Source organism: Doryrhamphus excisus, chromosome 21 (assembly GCF_030265055.1).
Source record: "Doryrhamphus excisus isolate RoL2022-K1 chromosome 21, RoL_Dexc_1.0, whole genome shotgun sequence".
Taxonomy (NCBI): domain Eukaryota; kingdom Metazoa; phylum Chordata; class Actinopteri; order Syngnathiformes; family Syngnathidae; genus Doryrhamphus; species Doryrhamphus excisus.
In genome coordinates this window covers 12716440-12733832 of record NC_080486.1, presented here as the reverse complement: position 1 = coordinate 12733832, position 17393 = coordinate 12716440, and the positions used below count along the sequence as shown (strand labels likewise).

General features: G+C 43.2%; 2 protein-coding genes and 1 long non-coding RNA gene across 3 annotated transcripts; 1 reads left to right on the top strand and 2 right to left on the bottom strand.

Annotated features, from left to right (window-relative positions):
- Positions 1-966: 966 nt before the first annotated feature.
- Positions 967-10870, bottom strand: LOC131109153 (neuritin-like). The gene is made up of 6 exons (XM_058060817.1): positions 10861-10870; positions 10370-10468; positions 8835-8889; positions 7034-7209; positions 4085-4232; positions 967-2854 (listed from the first exon to the last, which is right to left on the bottom strand). Exons 1-6 carry the CDS (start codon positions 10868-10870, stop codon positions 2626-2628), a joined length of 717 nt encoding a protein of 238 aa, XP_057916800.1. The 3' UTR covers positions 967-2625.
- A 1-nt stretch (position 10871) lies between these two features.
- On the top strand, positions 10872-14276 carry LOC131109152 (coagulation factor XIII A chain-like). Its single transcript, XM_058060816.1, has 17 exons — positions 10872-10898; positions 10970-11111; positions 11170-11343; positions 11400-11648; positions 11754-11872; positions 11943-12050; positions 12147-12321; positions 12400-12538; positions 12621-12724; positions 12789-12877; positions 12946-13099; positions 13169-13275; positions 13343-13508; positions 13583-13737; positions 13833-13969; positions 14036-14141; positions 14238-14276. Exons 1-17 carry the CDS (start codon positions 10872-10874, stop codon positions 14274-14276), a joined length of 2190 nt encoding a protein of 729 aa, XP_057916799.1.
- A 161-nt stretch (positions 14277-14437) lies between these two features.
- On the bottom strand, positions 14438-17373 carry LOC131108740 (uncharacterized). The gene is made up of 3 exons (XR_009120526.1): positions 17170-17373; positions 16400-16479; positions 14438-16110 (listed from the first exon to the last, which is right to left on the bottom strand). It is a non-coding gene; the product is annotated as an uncharacterized LOC131108740 (long non-coding RNA).
- Between the last annotated feature and the right edge of the window lie 20 nt (positions 17374-17393).

Here is a 17393-nt window from a genome sequence, read left to right as displayed (position 1 = left end):
CTTTGACGCTGGCATTGATTGACTGCGTTTTGTGTCCCGATTTAAAGTTGCTAAAAAGCGATGTTGTGATGTCATGTGATCAACGGTATGTATTTTTGTAGTGTTCGTGTCTTGTTTGAAGTAAATCAGAAGCGCTGACCTGACCCGCTTCTTTGATCCACTTGGACATCGCCAACAGTCACGAACTCAATTTCAAGCTATTTTGAAGCGTTTGTCGTCCTCGGGGCTCGCATGTGGTTTATCTGAAGCTAAGACGTCCATTCAGCGTCAGGTTAAGTGTTAAAAAGCTAGAAAACGTAGAAAATAAAAACGCCAAACAGCAATCAACACCTTTAAAGTACATTTGATGAACACTTAGCATGTTTTGTCTACTCACGTGCACTGTCTGGGCGTGGCGGCGAATGCCATCCAAAGTCTCGCGGGATTTGCAGCATGAATTTTGAATGAGCTGGTCTTTCTTCTCCTGCAGGCCTTAATTGCTTCTTCAATTATTCATTCCTTCCCTCTCCAGATTTTCCAGGAATTAGTCTGCGCCCTTTTGCTCCGCACATAGTCATGTTGTTGTTTGAATATATAATACATGCAAAGAAATAAACAGAATCAGAAGACAAAATACTAAGATGAGATTTTAAAGTAGCCTTCTCCACGATGTAATATGTAGTTCCTCAATCCATGAATAACTTTCTGCCATGACATTGTCAATCACAAATATGTAATAGTAACCATATTTTTACACTATTCTATTTACATCTTTTTCAAGCCTGTAAAAAAATAATACCCGAAAAACACCCAAAATGGCTAAATGAAGGTTATGTTCGTAGATTAAAGGATGTCTATACATCCTAAACTATTTCTCTTATTATACACATTATACTAATTGATCAATTAAAATGCATTCCTCCTCTGTAAGTAAAAAGGAAATGTTACATCTTTATGTGACACCATGTTACGACATTTGTAATTAAATATTTGACCACTTGTGCTATATATATATATATATATACACATATATATACACACATATACACACACAAAGTAATTTCTGTTTGATGTTTGAGCAGCTGAGTCCCTCTCCTTCACCATCATCATCTTTCCATCAATACCAAGTGAGTGTGCAGCAGCAGTAGCAGCTCAGGGACTCTCCCTCATTAATAATGAATGCAAGTGTGTGTGTGTGTGTGTGTGTGTGTGTGTGAGAGAGAGAGAGAGAGAGAGAGAGAGAGAGACATGAAAAAAACACTGATGTTACACACTTCCTTTCAAACATGAAATTCTTTTATTTAGCACTAAATCATGTTGTCAATCTTTTATATATAGTTCTATCATCTGTATCAATGGAGTGTTAAAAGTTTCTATAATAGACCTTTTTTCTCTTATTAAATGTACATAAATTCTTCAGAATAATTTGTGGAATGATCGGTAAAGTTGCGAGCAAACAAACAAAGACATAGAAGTTATTATTATTATTATTCATCAATGACGTCTTTTAGTCCAACACAACAGTCTTGTCACTATTTATTATGGATTGATTGATGGAATCTTATTGGCGTTTTTTGGAGCTACTACACTGGCCTTGACGTCGTTGTATTGCTCTGTGTTTTTTTTTTTTTTTGCTGCGTTTACAACACAACGCTAACGCTAATGTTACTACTTACATCCAAAGAAAACTTCTCAAGGGTTTCAGGAAAGGAGCACAACGTTGTAGAAAAACAAAAAAACCTCAGCATCTGTGCCACGCATGACCTAACCCTGAAAGCAGATACTCTAAAAGAGATTTCACAACAACGTCTTGCTAGATAAACTCTTTCGGTGGGCTGATGTTTGATGTCTTAACATGCTAACCCTTGTCCAAGCTGCTAATGTCAACATTTAGGCACAGCTCACCACTGTTAGCTGCTAAAATGATAGCGTTATCATTTAGTGTAAGCTAACATTTTGTATTTATACACTGACTCATCTGAATGTGAGCATAAGCACAGCTTATGTTAGCAGCGGGCTGGATTGCTATGCTTCACCTGGTAGATTTGCACTGCTAGTTAGCAAGTTAGCATTAGCTAACACTTTGGCGTTTGTGCTCATTTCCTGAAAAGTGTTAAGAAGCGACATCATGCAGGTCGACATCCATCCACAGGCTGAACGCTCACTTCCTTTCTGCCACCACAAACAAACAAAAAAATCAGCTTGCAAGTTTGCAAGCTAGCTGCTAAAAGTCAAATACTGAGCCTTGCAAGTCATGTTGCAGGGGTCCACAATTTGGTGCAAAAAGCAAAATCTGGTGTGATGCGGCTTGCTTGCTTGTTTTCTTTTTCTTTTAGCGCCATACGGATGGTCGCGTTCAGCACGGTGTCTTTGAATGGACCCCAATGTTCCACTCGATCTGCACTGGTGCCAGCGGTTACCCGCCATTATCACAGAGACCTCCATGAGCAAACGTTCCTGTTTGCCTGGAATACTTTTGGAATTCCTCAAAGTGTTGTAGTGGATTGTCCTGATGTGGCGATTGACCGATGCGCCAGGAAGGCAAACTTGAGGGCAAAGTGAATCCATCTTGTTCTACTTTGCAGTTTTTATTGATTTTGTTTTTCTTTTTTGTCCTTCTTTTCCAGAGTGTTGTTTTTGTTAGTCTTAAAGGGCCAACCACGTCAGCAGGCTGGGCAGCGCCGCCAGTAATGCCCCCAGGCCCCCGGTCGCCCCCCACCTGGGGGCGCTGTTGCCCCCGCCGCACAGTTCAAACAAACTCCCGCGAAAATCCAAATTACGAGATTCCTTCTTGAGTTTCTCCCAAAGGTCGGTGGCGCCCTCCTGACAGTCGGCCAATGCTGTGCTGGCACAGGAGTGGAAGTCGTCCCAGTAGCTACACAAACACAACACAACCACTGTTAGCAACATTAATCAGACATCATCATCTATAATCTTAGCTAGTTAATCAAACCAGTTATTCTAAGCACTAGTTAGCCTTTGCTAGTTAGAATGTCAGGATCGCTCATCTAATTCTATCCACCTACGAATTTATCCATCTAAACATCTGTCTGCCTGCTAGTTAGCATGTCAAGATGGCGAGCTAGCTACCTTACTAATTGAAATTAGCTTGTTAGGCTATCACACGAGCTCGCTACCTTAACAGGTTCTCATGCTAGGTGGTCTACTGTATTTATATAATAGCTAGCTACGTACATTATCAGTCATCTTATGTAGTCATCCACTGTTTGCTAGTTAGCCACCGTAGCATGCTAGTGAGCCGACTTATCTATCTCAATTAGCTATGTGACTCGACTTATATCTACTGTAAAACTTAATTAATTTGCTGGTTGGCTTGTCGAGCTAGCTAGTCTATAGCTACCTTATCGCGATGCCGAGACTTCTAGTGAGTGCAACTAGTTAGCATTTATCTAGCTGAGCGTGAGAAAAAAGGTGATGACTTTGAACATAAGTGTTTTTATTCACCATGCATGCAGAATCTTCCAGCATCCTTTTTCTAGCTTGTGCACTTTGCTAATCTTCTGCTCAGGCTCCGCCCAGCGCGGGCCACTCCGTCAGCTCAGTGAAGCGTGCACGTGGGGTCTAATCCAATCTTCCAATCTGCTCTTTTATTGATGTTGACCTGCTGAACCCAGCGTGTCCGCACTACATCTCCTACCAATTAACACACGTACGTGTGTATGTGTGAGAGAGGAGACGTATTAAGTAGGCCCACCTGCCACGCCCCCTCACTGCTGTGATGGAGCTGTCACTGAATTAAACAATTGTGTGTGTGTGTGCATGCATGTGTGCGTGTGTGTGTGTGCCATCTGCTGCTGCGGCAAGAACATGGCGGTAGTCTCTCAGTCTTAATTGTCGTTAATAAAATGCATGTTAAAAAACTCCACCTTCCAAAATGTCCAATTAGATTTTTTGTATCGTAAAAAACACGCTGTTATTTTCTTTTATTTGTAAAAGTGGCAGGAGCAATTTTTCCCCACAAGAGGTGGAAGTGGGCGTGTCTCGAAGCTAGAAGGAAGAGCCTACACTCCTCGGTCACTAGAGTCAGTCATATATTCCCATAAAGGGTTGTGGTCTCAAATGCGTGTGTGTGTGTGTGTCGTACGTGCAGATCCTGTGCAGGTTCTGCTGCTCGTCCAGGTCTTGAGGGTAGTTGGCCATGTTGTCTCCCAGTTGCAGCAGACAGTCCGAGAACCCTTTGAAGACTGCGTCGCAGTGGGCGGAGCTTACCAGCACCGAGTGCAGCAGCCACACTGGCGGGGGACAAATAAAAGAATAAAAATACAACACGCGTCAAAACATGTGTACACTGGCATGAACCGCTGTGGCTGTAGGCAACCTCCTATTGTAGCTTATTGGTGTTGTATCAATATGAATTAGGGCTGTAAAAAATAGCACGGTAACTCATTGAGTTCACTAATCACATTGTATCCATGAAAACACGCATACATACGGTACATATAATTGTGTCCTGTCGTTTATCTTTTTGTTCATAAAATACAGTAGAAATTGACACATCACATGCAGTTGTGCACTCCAAATTATTATTAGTTTTATTAACAAAATTGTTACATCTGAGTTTTCACCTCACCAATTAATACCTGCCCTCTCTGCTGCGATAATTGAAGCATTTACGCTATCTACATGTGATGAGTAACGCCTTTACATTCAAATAATCAATTTCCGCAGTCACTGCAGGAGTATCAAGCTGTAGAAAATGTGCAAGTGAGCACCTCCTTGCGTATACTGTATAAACAATCTATGACAGTGTGGCAGAGAGCTCCTGTTAAATAGAATTGATCTATGATGGGCCTCTCACTCCTGTGCATTTTTGATGATCAAAAGGCCAATTCTGGCTGCTGCAAGCAGTAAAAGTCAGCGCCGTAATGTGCACCGATGCGTAAAATAATATTTATGATTAAACAATGTCCATTTATGACTTAAAGACGTGGAGATCAATATACACCTACTCTCGCCAGAAGGCCTTAAAACTAACAAAAAAAGGCTTATGCTCGTGTTTAATGTATACATTTTGTCAAATATGTCAGACTTAATGGCTCCTTTAAGCAATAGAAGCAGAATGGCGTGCACTACTTGGTTGCAACCAGCAGAGGCGCTGTTCATTGAGTCTCATGTCTAAAGAGAACAATATGAAACAATGGATTGGGAATTTTCTCAATGAATCGATCAGGAAAATGTGACTTGTATGCACATCCATATGTTATCAAACATATTGTTGTTCATATACATCTAATTATTATTGTTATTGATGATTAGGATTATCATTAATTATATGAAGCCATGTCCACAAATCACCATCTTGCGATGATATGCTTTGCATCATCAGCCATCAGAATTTAGCGTTCCTTGTGCTTGTAATAGTCTGATATTATAGACTTATGATATACTAATATTTTAATTTAATTTAAATGACAATTGCATATTTAATCTTTTTTGTTTAAATTCCATGTTTTGACCAAAAAAAGCATCACTTATCTGTCATATATGTTTTTCATTTTAGTTTTAAAAGAAACATTTTCCCGTAAATGTGTATTTGATGTAAAGACTGAATGAATGACGTCATGTAGAAGTCAAGCTGCAGTATATGAACACCAGCATGTTCACGCCCCCACCAACCCCCACGCACGTTTTTTTTTTACTCCCCACCTGATACATAATTTATGACATAAATTATAAATTTTATTTGCAGCACATTTCAGTCATTTTTTTTTGACTGGTCAATGATAAAAAACAAAAACAACCGTCTTCTTTTTTTTTATTTGACATTAGTGGCCATTCACTTTATATATCCTTCCTCAACAAAAGTCGTTTTTGCATGTTTAAAAAAGCCAACACTTTGTTACAGTGTTGGTTTTTGTTCACTTGGATTTTAATTGTGTGCTGTGGTTATCATCATTTTTAGTTTTGATGTAATTAAAATTCATTCTTGTTTTTTTTTAATTATCAAATTCAACTCACATTTTTGGATGGTTCACACCTCTCTATCGCACGCACACACGCACGTGTACACGCACACTTTCCTGCAGTGCAGAAGCAGCGTGTGAGCGTGCGACACACCCACCAACATATACACACACACACGACAAAAAGGTGACCAAAATTATTCTACTCAAAAAGAAAAAGGCCGGAAGAAATATTTCGTTTGTTTCAAACGAAATAACAAGAAGGACAGAACAAAATGTCAATCACGCTAGTTTAACTCCTCATAATAACGGCCAGAAAATGTGCCCAATTGTTAAAAAAAAAGACACGAATTGCTAACTGAGTGCACGATGCAGAAGCATGGCAAAGACAAAACACTAATATATATATATGTATGTATGTATATATATCTACACGTGCACGACCGTTCACACGCACACAGGAGCGTTATGCAATGAACAAGAACGACGATGATTTTACACGTATTAGACGTAGCCCGGGTCGTGAGTGTATACACGCGCGCGCGTGCACACACACTTTTCACTTGCATCTATTTTTGTATCGCGCGTGAGAGGGGGAGCGCTCGTGCACGGCTGCAAATGACATCATCGTTTTTCGATGCACCCTTTTCTCTATTTATGCGTCTTTCATAAATAATAAAAGTGAATTATTGTTTGCGTTATTAATAATACTATTACTAATAATATAATTATAATTGAGGTTGGTGTGGCCTCGGTGTTGCGCGCGCACACAGTAGCAAAATGTCACTTTGGCACAAATGAAGTGCGGGAAGGAGGAAGAGGGGGATGGTGGGGGGTGGGGATCCCCCTTGTTGGCACACACATGCGCGCGGGCGCGCACAAACACGCGCACACACTCACACACACACACACACACAGCTAATGTAAACCAGTGAAAATAAAACGAAAAAATGTCATTTACATCATCTAATTCTCATTTTTCTTTTTTTGGAGAAAAAAAAATCAGAATGGCCTCTGTGCCTCCAAGGTGAAACAAAACTACAATGTAGAATGATTAATAATAATAATGATAGTAATAATACATAACTAGAATAATAACAAATAAAATGCATTTTTTATTGAGCACTCACCAAAGTGAAGCGCCAGCACCAGGACGAGGCTTCCTCCTCCCATCCTCGGTGGACTCACGCAGCAGCAGTCGAGCAGCAGCAGCCGCAGCCGCAGAAGAGGCACGCGTGCATTCCACGCAAAGACAAGCAAGTAGGTAAGTACATCCACGAGCGCGCGCGTCCGCCACCTCCTGCACCTGCTCTGTGCATGGCGGGAAAAGAAAGATAAAGAGAGAGAGAGAGAGAATGAGAAAGAAAGAGACTCCTCCTCCTCTTCCTCCTCCTCATCGTCATTGGAGTGTTTCCTGCTTCCTTCATTCACCTCTCCAACACTTTTTATAACATACACAGCAAGTCTGGTTCATTAAAAGCCGCTTCAACCATACACTAATAAAGTATTTATATTTAAGGTTTTTTTTTAAATACAGCATCATCACTACACTGACGGTTATCATGATTTTTACTACTATTATTATAATGACGTGCAGGTTGTCATTAAACAAAAATGTAAAGCTCAATCAATGCATTTAAATAATGTCCCGTCCAAAATCTGGCCTGGGGGGCCCAGCAGCCCACAGCCCCCTTTTTATTGGCCCATAGTAAACAAAAAAATGTAACAATCACATCAGAATAATTGAACAAGCACAAAGACGAGATAGGTATTTTTTTTCTTTCAATGTATTTAAGTACTTAGCATATTATGCTAAAAAAACAAAGCAATAAAACAAAGCACATCATTAAGTAGACGAAAGGTTAATAAAGCAGCACCCGAATGCATAAAATTCTGGACACCTTTGATTTAAACCATGGGGCTGCTGAAATTGCATGCTTTTTTTGCATGTGTTTTCACTATATTTACAATAATAACACAATAATAACAAATAAACAATAACACAAATACATCTATCAAGATACAGGGAACACAAATGTATTGTCATGTAATAGTGACACCCCCTGAAAATACTTTGGAAGACATGTTAGCATTATGTAATGCAGGCATCAGCAAAGTGTTAAATGCACAATGACTGGCAGTTGGTGGCAGCCATGTTTTCCAATTTTGCTCAAATATGACATGTGCTTGTCAGTGGGCCTAAAGGTGTATACCAGACTTCCTGGTGAGTGGACTGAACACCCTCAAGATACGGAAAGCACACTGCGCTGTGAGAGACATTTCAAGTCAATCCAACTTTTGGGACAATAAAGTTGATTCGGATGCTTTTATTCCAGTGCTGTCAATTAATGTGATTATTTAGTGACAATTGTTTGACTTTGATTTTGACCTTCCAATCTATCCTGTGCATCATTTGATGCCCTCACCAGTGACCTCTGCTGTCTGACAACAGGCAATGCAACAAAGGCCTTTTGCATTGAACTTTAGACCTTGAGCTTACGCTACAAAAATCTACTCTCTACTCTAAACGTGTAAACAAGCACACTTTTTCCAGAGAAAAATGTTTCTGTTTAGGAAGGGGAAATAACAAAGATGCATTTCCCTCAGGTAAGCTATGGGACGGTGAGTATACAGGCACAATGGCACAACATAATTATGATCATACCTATCAATGACAATGATATACATTGCAAGAAATCGTACAAATAACTAATATCATTGTAATGCGAACATTTTCATCTTACTGCAGATCCACCACCTTACAAACTTGATCTGCTTTTAAATCTGTTGTTATCGTTTCATAAGGTTAAAGGTCATGCACAGGCCTCAAACCAACGACCTTGCAGCATTTGGAAAGAGTAGAAAACCGATGACGTATTAGCCCGAATTATTTAATGAGGAGAGCAGGCTTGACCGTGTGCGTGCGTTTACCTTGACTGCCAGTCTCTGTCGCCCTCTAGTGGCAGCTCAGAGGCAGGAAGAGCATCTGGAAGGAGGAGGAAAAGCACGTTAAACAATGCGATGGTCATTATGAAAAAATGTTGACTATAAAAACGCTGACGTGTGTCATGTGATATTTTCTCATCTTTTCATAAACTTTTTGGAAGGGCCTTTTGTTCATTTTAATGGGCCTGAGGGAGTCGCTTGTGACATTTAGATAATATGGCTACTGTGCTCCCTGCAGCCATCATCATCATCATCATCATGCTGTTCGAGGTTAAAAAAAATGTTGTACGAGGTTGCAAGTTACATCTTTTTCTGCAAACTCAGCCTAAAATTGGGTTGTGTTTGTCTTGACCTTGCACTTCCTCTTCGTATGTCAAGCTGACCGTTCGTCATCTGTATCTTCTGGTCAAGTGCATTATATCTCATACCCAGTGTGCATAAATGGCTACTGATAAAAGCCCTACTGAACAACAGCAGTAATGTAGGTCAATGCAAAATGTTAATACAAGCTCTAAGCCCTCCCGTGTCCAGGTCTGTATATAACAAATATAACCTCAACATTCTAACAATGTAAACAACCCAAAAAGTACGTGTGTGAAACTAATTTTTAAAAAATAGATGGCATTACACAATTTAAACTTGGACACCGTGCTGCCAAATGATGAAATGCTGATGATGAAAAAAGCTTTTTTGTGTGTAATTCGCATTAAGTTACTGTTTTCCATTTCAATAAGATGTACAAATAAGTTTAAAACAAAAACCATTCACGTACGCTGATTCATGACATCAACATAATGACCTGTTGACATCGTACTTTACTAAAAATGTGTGTCGCCTATTTATTTAGTTCAAGTCATTTAACACGACCGGTTTGCACTACGGGTGTTTTATGTACTGTACTTTCCGAAATGTATTAAAACCTGTGAAAACAAAAGAAAAACGAAGCAGGGTCACTTACCGCCAAAACCTACGACGCGTACACACCTGGAACCGACTGACAACAATACCTCACAAAATTGGTTCCGCCCCCCTTCCTTCCCTTATGAAAAAGTCAACGCAGGTTCGGTGCATTACTGTACCCTGTAGTTGTAAATTGTCATGGCCGTCATTATCAATAAATTAGGGTAATTTTCTACATTTTTAGATGTCACTTCCTGAAATATTTGCCCTAAACACAGAGTTTTTTAAGTGTATTCTTTTAGTGTGTAAAAAACACTTGAGCATTGTGGATCTTCTGATTGAATGGGCTTACGTGCCTTATATGTAGCATCACAAGAACTCATTGCTACAATGTGTTTATGTTTATTTGGAAGGGGCTGTGCATTAAGAACCAATATAAAAAATGGCAGCGAATATGCCAGAGATAGCACAGTGCTAATTTCATATGTAGTCCTCGGACATTGGAGCCTAAACAGTACATTTGACTATTTTTCTCTTTTTTGCCTTTCACACAGGCAGTCTACCACCACTGTTAAGGCTTTATACTACTTTAATATGGAGCAGGAAAATGGCCGTGTCACCTGAAATGGAAGAATGATTCCAATGAGGTTCGTGGCGACCTGGTGTGGAGCTGGCAAACAGGAAGTTGACCCCTACAGCAGCAGGCGTGTGAGGGTCACCTCAGCTCTACAGGGTCAAGGTCAGAGGAAGTCAGTATTTCGCAAAACAATAACAAACGTTGTGATACAAATAAATGCATTCAATATGTTGATGTTATATCCTGATGAACTTTTATTCTAGAAGGAACTAATCAGGGCTCACTGACATGGGGCAGGCTGCTCTGAGACGTGATGCAAGCTGCAGGCTGCTGGCCAAAGAGGAAGTGATTTGTGTATTTAAAGCGTTTTGAAGTCAGATGTGGGCATCACACAAACGCATCTCCATCAGAGCGGTAAGCACTTTGAGCTTTTATTCTGCATGTTATATTTTAAAAATGTCAATTTAAGTTAATCATATCATTAATTGTAATTGTAATTGTCTTTGTCTCGCTTGCAACAGATTGTCTTTTGACCTTTGACCATCATGGACACAGGACGCTACAATGTCAAGGTCGGAGTTTATTCCAAATGTAACTTCAATGAAAGTGTGTCTCAACTTTTTGTCTTTGTCTCACCTTTTAGCCACCTGCCACCAACCTGCTGCTTGTCGAGGACGAGTTCCCCGAATATGAGCCTTTTGAATTCATGGATGACCCGGTTGACGGGGACGACGCGGATGACGCGGTGGCGGTACCGCGCCAATACAGTCCCGGGAGAGGTGAGCTCACCAATGAAGGTTTGCGGTGTTCGGTGTGTCCAACTATTATGTTTCTCTCCAGAGGCACTGTCTGTGTTGGACATCGACATGTGCCAGCAAAAGAACATGCCGGTCCACCGCACCAACTTCTACGACATCCAGAACCTGGTGGTCCGTCGGGGAGACCAGTTTGTTATCCGTGTCACCTTTAATCGACCTTTGACCAACGAAGACAGATTCATGCTGGAGTTCCTCATTGGTAGGTCTGAGCTTAGTTTTTTTGTTCCCGTCCTCTCACTTAAACTCTCTCTGCAGGTTCCAAACCGGCACCCAATAAGGCCACCCAAGTGGTAGTGGACTTCACCTCCCGCAAGCAGGGTCGCTGGCAGGGTAATGTCGTGGAGAATCAAGGTTCGTCTGTCATGTTCGGCATCACCTCGGCTCCCAATGCCATTGTGGGGAGGTACCGCCTGTATGCAAGAATAGTGACAAGACGTGGTCTGAAGCGCAGCAAAAGGAACCCCGCCACCGACTTTTATGTGCTCTTCAATGCCTGGTGTAAGGGTGAGAGCTCTGATACTACGACTCTGACGCCCTTTGGTGACGGCAGGCTTGGTTTTTGGTTATTTGATTTGCTTTGACCTTGGAAAAAAATGCTTCTGTCCGCAGAGGATATCGTGTATTATCCTGATGAAGATGGAAGACAGGAGTATGTCATGAACGAATACGGCATCATCTACCAGGGTTCCAAGGACACGATGATTGCCCGCAGATGGGTGTATGGACAGGTGTGCATGCTGCGTATGTACAGGGGTGATGATCACCAGCTAACATTGTGCCCTTCCTGTCCTGCTGCAGTTTGACCGTGGCATCTTGGACGCCTGCATCTACCTCCTGGACGCATGCCGCATGCCCATCAGCAGCCGCGGCGACGCTATCAAACTGGTCCGGAAGGGTTCTGCCGTGGTAAGCGCCATCCACTCGCTGTGGCTAGCTTTCAGCTACATCCATGGCTGTCATGTTCATGCTTCTGATTCATGTTTGATTTCTGACTTTTTCCAGATAAACTCCCAGGATGATGACGGCGTGCTGGTGGGCAACTGGAGTGATGACTTTTCAGGAGGCACGGCCCCCACGCTGTGGACCGGCAGCGTGAAGATCCTACTGCAGTATGCCAACACGGGCGTGCCAGTGAGCTACGCCCAGTGCTGGGTGTATGCTGGAGTCTTCAACACCTGTAAGATCTAGTGTCGTTTCCAGAGGAATACCGGGGACGTGCTGTGACTGACCAATGCAACAACTGTCTCGCTTGCAGTTCTGCGCGCTTTGGGCATCCCGACCAGAGTCATCACCAACTTCAGCTCGGCTCACGACAACACGGGCAACCTGAAGATTGAACTCATCTTCAAGCCGGATGGCTCACCCGACGAACGGCACACAAATGACTCCATCTGGTTGGTCAAGACACAATAGCACGGATGCTGACATCTGGCATTGCCGTGGTCATTGCCATGGTAACAGGAGTGCACTGTGCAGGAACTACCACTGCTGGAACGAGGTCTTCATGCAACGCCCTGACCTTGGCGCAGCACTGGGAGGCTGGCAGGTGGTAGACTCCACACCACAGGAGACTAGCGATGGTAGGACAGGTGCACACGTGCATAGGTGTGGTGACAGAGTAGTGAAGAAGGTGTGTGTATGCAGGACTCTACCGCTGCGGGCCAGCCTCGGTCATCGCCATCAAGGACGGTCTGGTGGGATACCCGTTTGACGGCCCCTTCATTTACGCTGAGGTCAGCAAGTAAGACTCGCTGAGCTACTTCCACACTCGGGTAGTAAAGTCTGTGTGCGCCCTCTGCAGGTGAACAGCGATGTGGTCTTCTTAGAGCGGGACCGTTACGGGAACTTGACCACCATGGGAGTGGACACCACTCTAGTGGGACAAGCCATCTATACCAAGCATGTTCTCAACAACAATGCCAGAGACATCACTCACCAGTACAAGTACCCTGAAGGTGACACTGAGCCCCCATAGCATCCTAAATCATAGCTCATCTCAAAAACCTCAAACGTCATGAGTGCAGGAAGTCGTGAGGACACCATGTCTCTTGCGAAGGCGGAGAGCCACGGCTTAGAGAGAGATGAGCCGACTCCAAAAACAAAGATTACCGCCACCCTCTTAGTTGACCAGGTGTGATGTCTTGTGCCCTACCGAGAATCCGGTCATGTTTTGACCTTTGGCCTCCTTGCCTCTGCAGGTTCAACTAGGAGAGGACGTGAACATTGTGGTGGAGTTCAAGAACCACGGGGACACTCCTGAAACAGTGAAGGCAATGCTTTCATGCACGGTCGTCTTCTACACCGGCGTCCTGTCCAATCGTTTTAAACAAGAGTCGCTTAGTGCGACAGTGGAGCCTCACCAAAGTGAGTCCGTCCTCAGCCAAGTCCTCATGGGGCAGAAGTCGCGCTCCAGAGCTAAGTTTCTGTTTGTGCTGCAGCGGCGCGCCAGGTTGTGACAACCACCGCTCAGGAATATGTGAAACATTTGGGCTTTCAGCGTTACCTCAGCTTCAACCTGAGCGGCCGCACTGAAACTGAGAACGTAAGCGCCCTCAAAGTGATCTACCTGGCCACACCATCCCTCCAGCTCGAGGTACACCATCAGAACGTTTCCGGTTTCCTCCGAAAGGTCCTTTGAGCTCTTGTGATCCGTTTTACAATTGATTGTTGTCTTTCGTACCCTCACAGGTGAGCGGGCCTCATGAGGTTGGCGAGGAAATGTTCGTCACGGTCAGCTTCACCAACCCTTTTGACTACCCTCTGCTTGACATTTACGTGGCCTTGGAGGGCCCTCGGGCGCTGCCGTACAGGACTCGCTTCTACAAGTAAGCACATAGATGAGCACGGTTCTGCGTGAATGTGTCCGTATTGATGATGTACGTGTCTTTCAGGACCCTTGAACCACAAGGTTCCTTTTCCTGGAAGGTCTCCTTCATGCCCCAGGTGGTAGGAAAGCGCACCCTGGTGGCCGTGATGTACTGCAGCAACCTGTGCGAGGTAACGGGAGCACTTTAGTGATGACACACACATCATCTCAACACGTGACTGACAGGATTGTGAAAAAACTCAAAATCTTTTCTTGTCTCCTTGCAGATTTGGGGCACTGTTGAGTTCAATATTGGGAACAATTAGCCTCATCCAATCAATTAAGCCTCCATTTGAAGGGGCGGAGCCACCAGGCCCCACATAATGATTTCAAGACTTGATTTCTCGCATAAATCAATGCTTCTGCTTTTTTATGACTGAACAAGTAATGTATTTTTCTTTAAAATTTGCCAAGGACTCAAGGGTCAAAGGCCACATTATAGTAATAGAAATAATGAATGACAATGATTATCAAATAATTACATTTTGATTTTTTAAGACATCCAAACAAGTGAATGACAATGCTCATTTGATGTGTACATGAATGTGACAAATTAACTTTTTTTTCCTCTCTTGAATAATTTTCTTTGTTGTACTAATGCAATAATCAACAATAAAGCAAAGTAAAAACACTTCAAGTGTCTGTTAATATGACCATTGACCACACAAGTCACCTCTTGAAGTGTTGACGTGCTTTACCACGCGATGGCGACAAAACCCCCGAGTGTCTAATAGACAGATTACCGTTTATGCACAACAAAGCTCAACTCAAATTAACTTCATGTTATTTTCGTTAATATGTTGCTTTAATGGTTGCTGTTTTTTTAAATCGTACTTTTGTTTTTGTTGTTGGGTTTTTTTGCATCAAAGCTCTTCACTCTCACTACCTTGCCACTCGGGGTAGGCAAGGTGTTACCGTGGCACTAGTGCCTAATATATCTCCATCACAAAACTGGTCGGTCTAGAAAGCATACCCACTAGTGTGATAGACTTGTGGTGACTTATCGCTTGTTAAAAAAGGTTCTACCGGATTGAAGTCGCCCCCAGTGGCTGCACATGTCACTGCATGTGGTCCTCGGAAGTCGAACAAAAGATGAGTCCAATAGAAGTTGCCCTGGAGCGTCTGACGCCCTCTAGTGGCTTGAGTGGAGCTGAGAGGAGGACATTTTGGCTGCTTATGAGTTCATGTTGTAAACAGCACGTTGAGGTATTCGTGGGCTGGGGGGGTCAACAGGTCAAAGAGATGCTGTGACGTACTGTTCCTTTAAGGAGAGCATGGCGCTTGCTGCCAGGCCTCAGGCCGCAAGGCAAACAACTGTTACCTACAAATCATCCGTCACTATTGGAAACCGGTTTTTCACCCCCTCCTTGCTCCCCTCCCCCCTCTGCACATGTCTGAGCTGCATCTTCCCGCTCTGTGCAGAGGAAGAGGTCATCGAGCCGTGCAGCTGGTTTATGCGTTTTTTTTTTCCGCCTTGCCTCCTGCCGACAGGTGTCGCTGTCATGGGACCCACAGCGCTCCAATGAAAGCTTGAACAATAACAACTGCATGTCGGGAAACTTCCTGCTCACATCGCCACCTCCTCCGCGCGACTTGAAGGATGCCTCCTCCTCCTCCTCGTCGTCGTCCTGTGCTGAATGGATGAATCCACCCTATTGTCGCTGATGGCAACAGCTCCATGGTGACTGTCCAATAAATAACATCACACTTTCTTGTGCGGCAGGAGACACAACTTCTTGCTTGCCATCCTCACCGTGCACATGCCTGCATTTAGAATCTCGTCCCGAATTGGCTTTATTAGGTGCTTCAAGAAGGTATACATTCATCACGCTTCATTTTTGGACACCAGGCTGAACCACAAAATAAGTGGTACAGGCGAAGGGGGGCAAAGGTCAAGAAATGATCATTGTTCAACAAGCGGCCTCGGTCACTCAGAGAACTCTCCAACGTTAGCATTTGAGCTACGTAGGCCTACAAAACAGTAACTAAATGCTCCAGCTGAGACAATGGCAATAATGTTGAAAAGCCAATTCAAAGTTGCTGTTGTGATGGAGGAGCGGATGAGCTGGACATGTGACCTGACTGCGCTCGTTGCCTCTCCTTTGAATGTAAAAGTCCAGGTGAAAAGGCCTGATTAGATTAGTGACGTCACATGGCTCATTGTTATTGGAATTGTCACAAAACAACAAGAGCTGAAGCCGTGCTCGGTAAAATGCGAGAAGGTTGACAACATTTTCTAAATCCAAATGCGATTAAAACTGTGTGATCATGCGAACACCAGTGTGCTCGCAAACCAACGTAGTTTCACTATTTAAACTATTTCACTATTTAAACTCCACACCAAGTTTTGTGACATGTGGTACCCATTTACATGTTACACAATGCTCACCTTTGTTGTCGGCGTCATCTTCATCAGCAGGAGCAGCAAAGCATGATAGGAGGAGGCCTGGTGGGAGATGGAGGTGAGGCCTGGCAGGAATGTGGGAGCACAGCAATGGAGGACGTTTAAATTTAGTAGTCAGCTTCAGTTCAGGAGCGGCACGGCTGCTGTGATATTAATATCACACAAGGCTCGAGGGTGCCGCCCCAGTGTCCACACCAGGAAGTGCGGCTTATTCGAGAGGCGGCACAGCTGGGGTAGGCTCAAGCATACTCACTAACCTAACAAGGATTAGCGGCATAGAAAATGCATGGATGGATGGATGGATGTTCCAGTGGCCAAATTTCCTTGCACTGTATGTCAACGCAAGGCTCGCATTATGATTATTACTGGTCAAACATCAACAAGACAGGAACATTCTGGGGTTTTTGAGGACCTAGTCAGCTAATCAAAGACCCTCCGTAGGACAGAAGTACTCTGCAGTTTTTAAGAACCTGCTGCAAAAACTTTGTGTATATATCTATATAATTATAATAATTATTATATGATACAAAACGTGAGCGGTGAGGTTTTCATACTATGATTTGATGCCACAAATATACACGTTTGAACAGTTTTACTTGAATGTCATTCAGTGGTAATATATAACTTCTTGAAATGGACTCCAAACTCCATGCAGGTGTAAATGGGGTGACGTCAAGGTAGAGCAAGTGGAATTTAATTATTTTAAAACAATACCAGACAAGAAGACAAAAAGTGTTTTTTTTAAAGAAACTTACCTGATTCAGGAAGAAAAGGTGTGAGTTGGAAGCTACACGCTAAGCTAACAAAGCGTAGCTTGAAACAAGGCCTGACGTTAGCATCATCCTTATACCTTCCTCGCTCAAAGTCTCGCGATACCTCCAGTTGCTTTCTTGTAGGATCGACCTTTAAAGTCGCGGATGCTGCGCTGTCTTCTGGCCTTAAGAGCAAAGTTTTGAAAGAGGGGGGTTGTCCGCTGACG

Coding starts and splice junctions, on each gene's coding strand:
- LOC131109153 (XM_058060817.1), bottom strand. Junction 8,890..10,369: donor GAATCATTCTTCCATTTCAG/GTGACACGGCCA, acceptor TCCTCCTTCCAG/ATGCTCTTCCTGCCTCTGAG. Junction 4,233..7,033: donor GGTGCTGGCGCTTCACTTTG/GTGAGTGCTCAA, acceptor GTCCCCCGCCAG/TGTGGCTGCTGCACTCGGTG.
- LOC131109152 (XM_058060816.1), top strand. CDS start 10,872: ATGGACACAGGACGCTACAATGTCAAG. Junction 12,878..12,945: donor GCCCCTTCATTTACGCTGAG/GTCAGCAAGTAA, acceptor CGCCCTCTGCAG/GTGAACAGCGATGTGGTCTT. Junction 14,142..14,237: donor ACTGCAGCAACCTGTGCGAG/GTAACGGGAGCA, acceptor GTCTCCTTGCAG/ATTTGGGGCACTGTTGAGTT.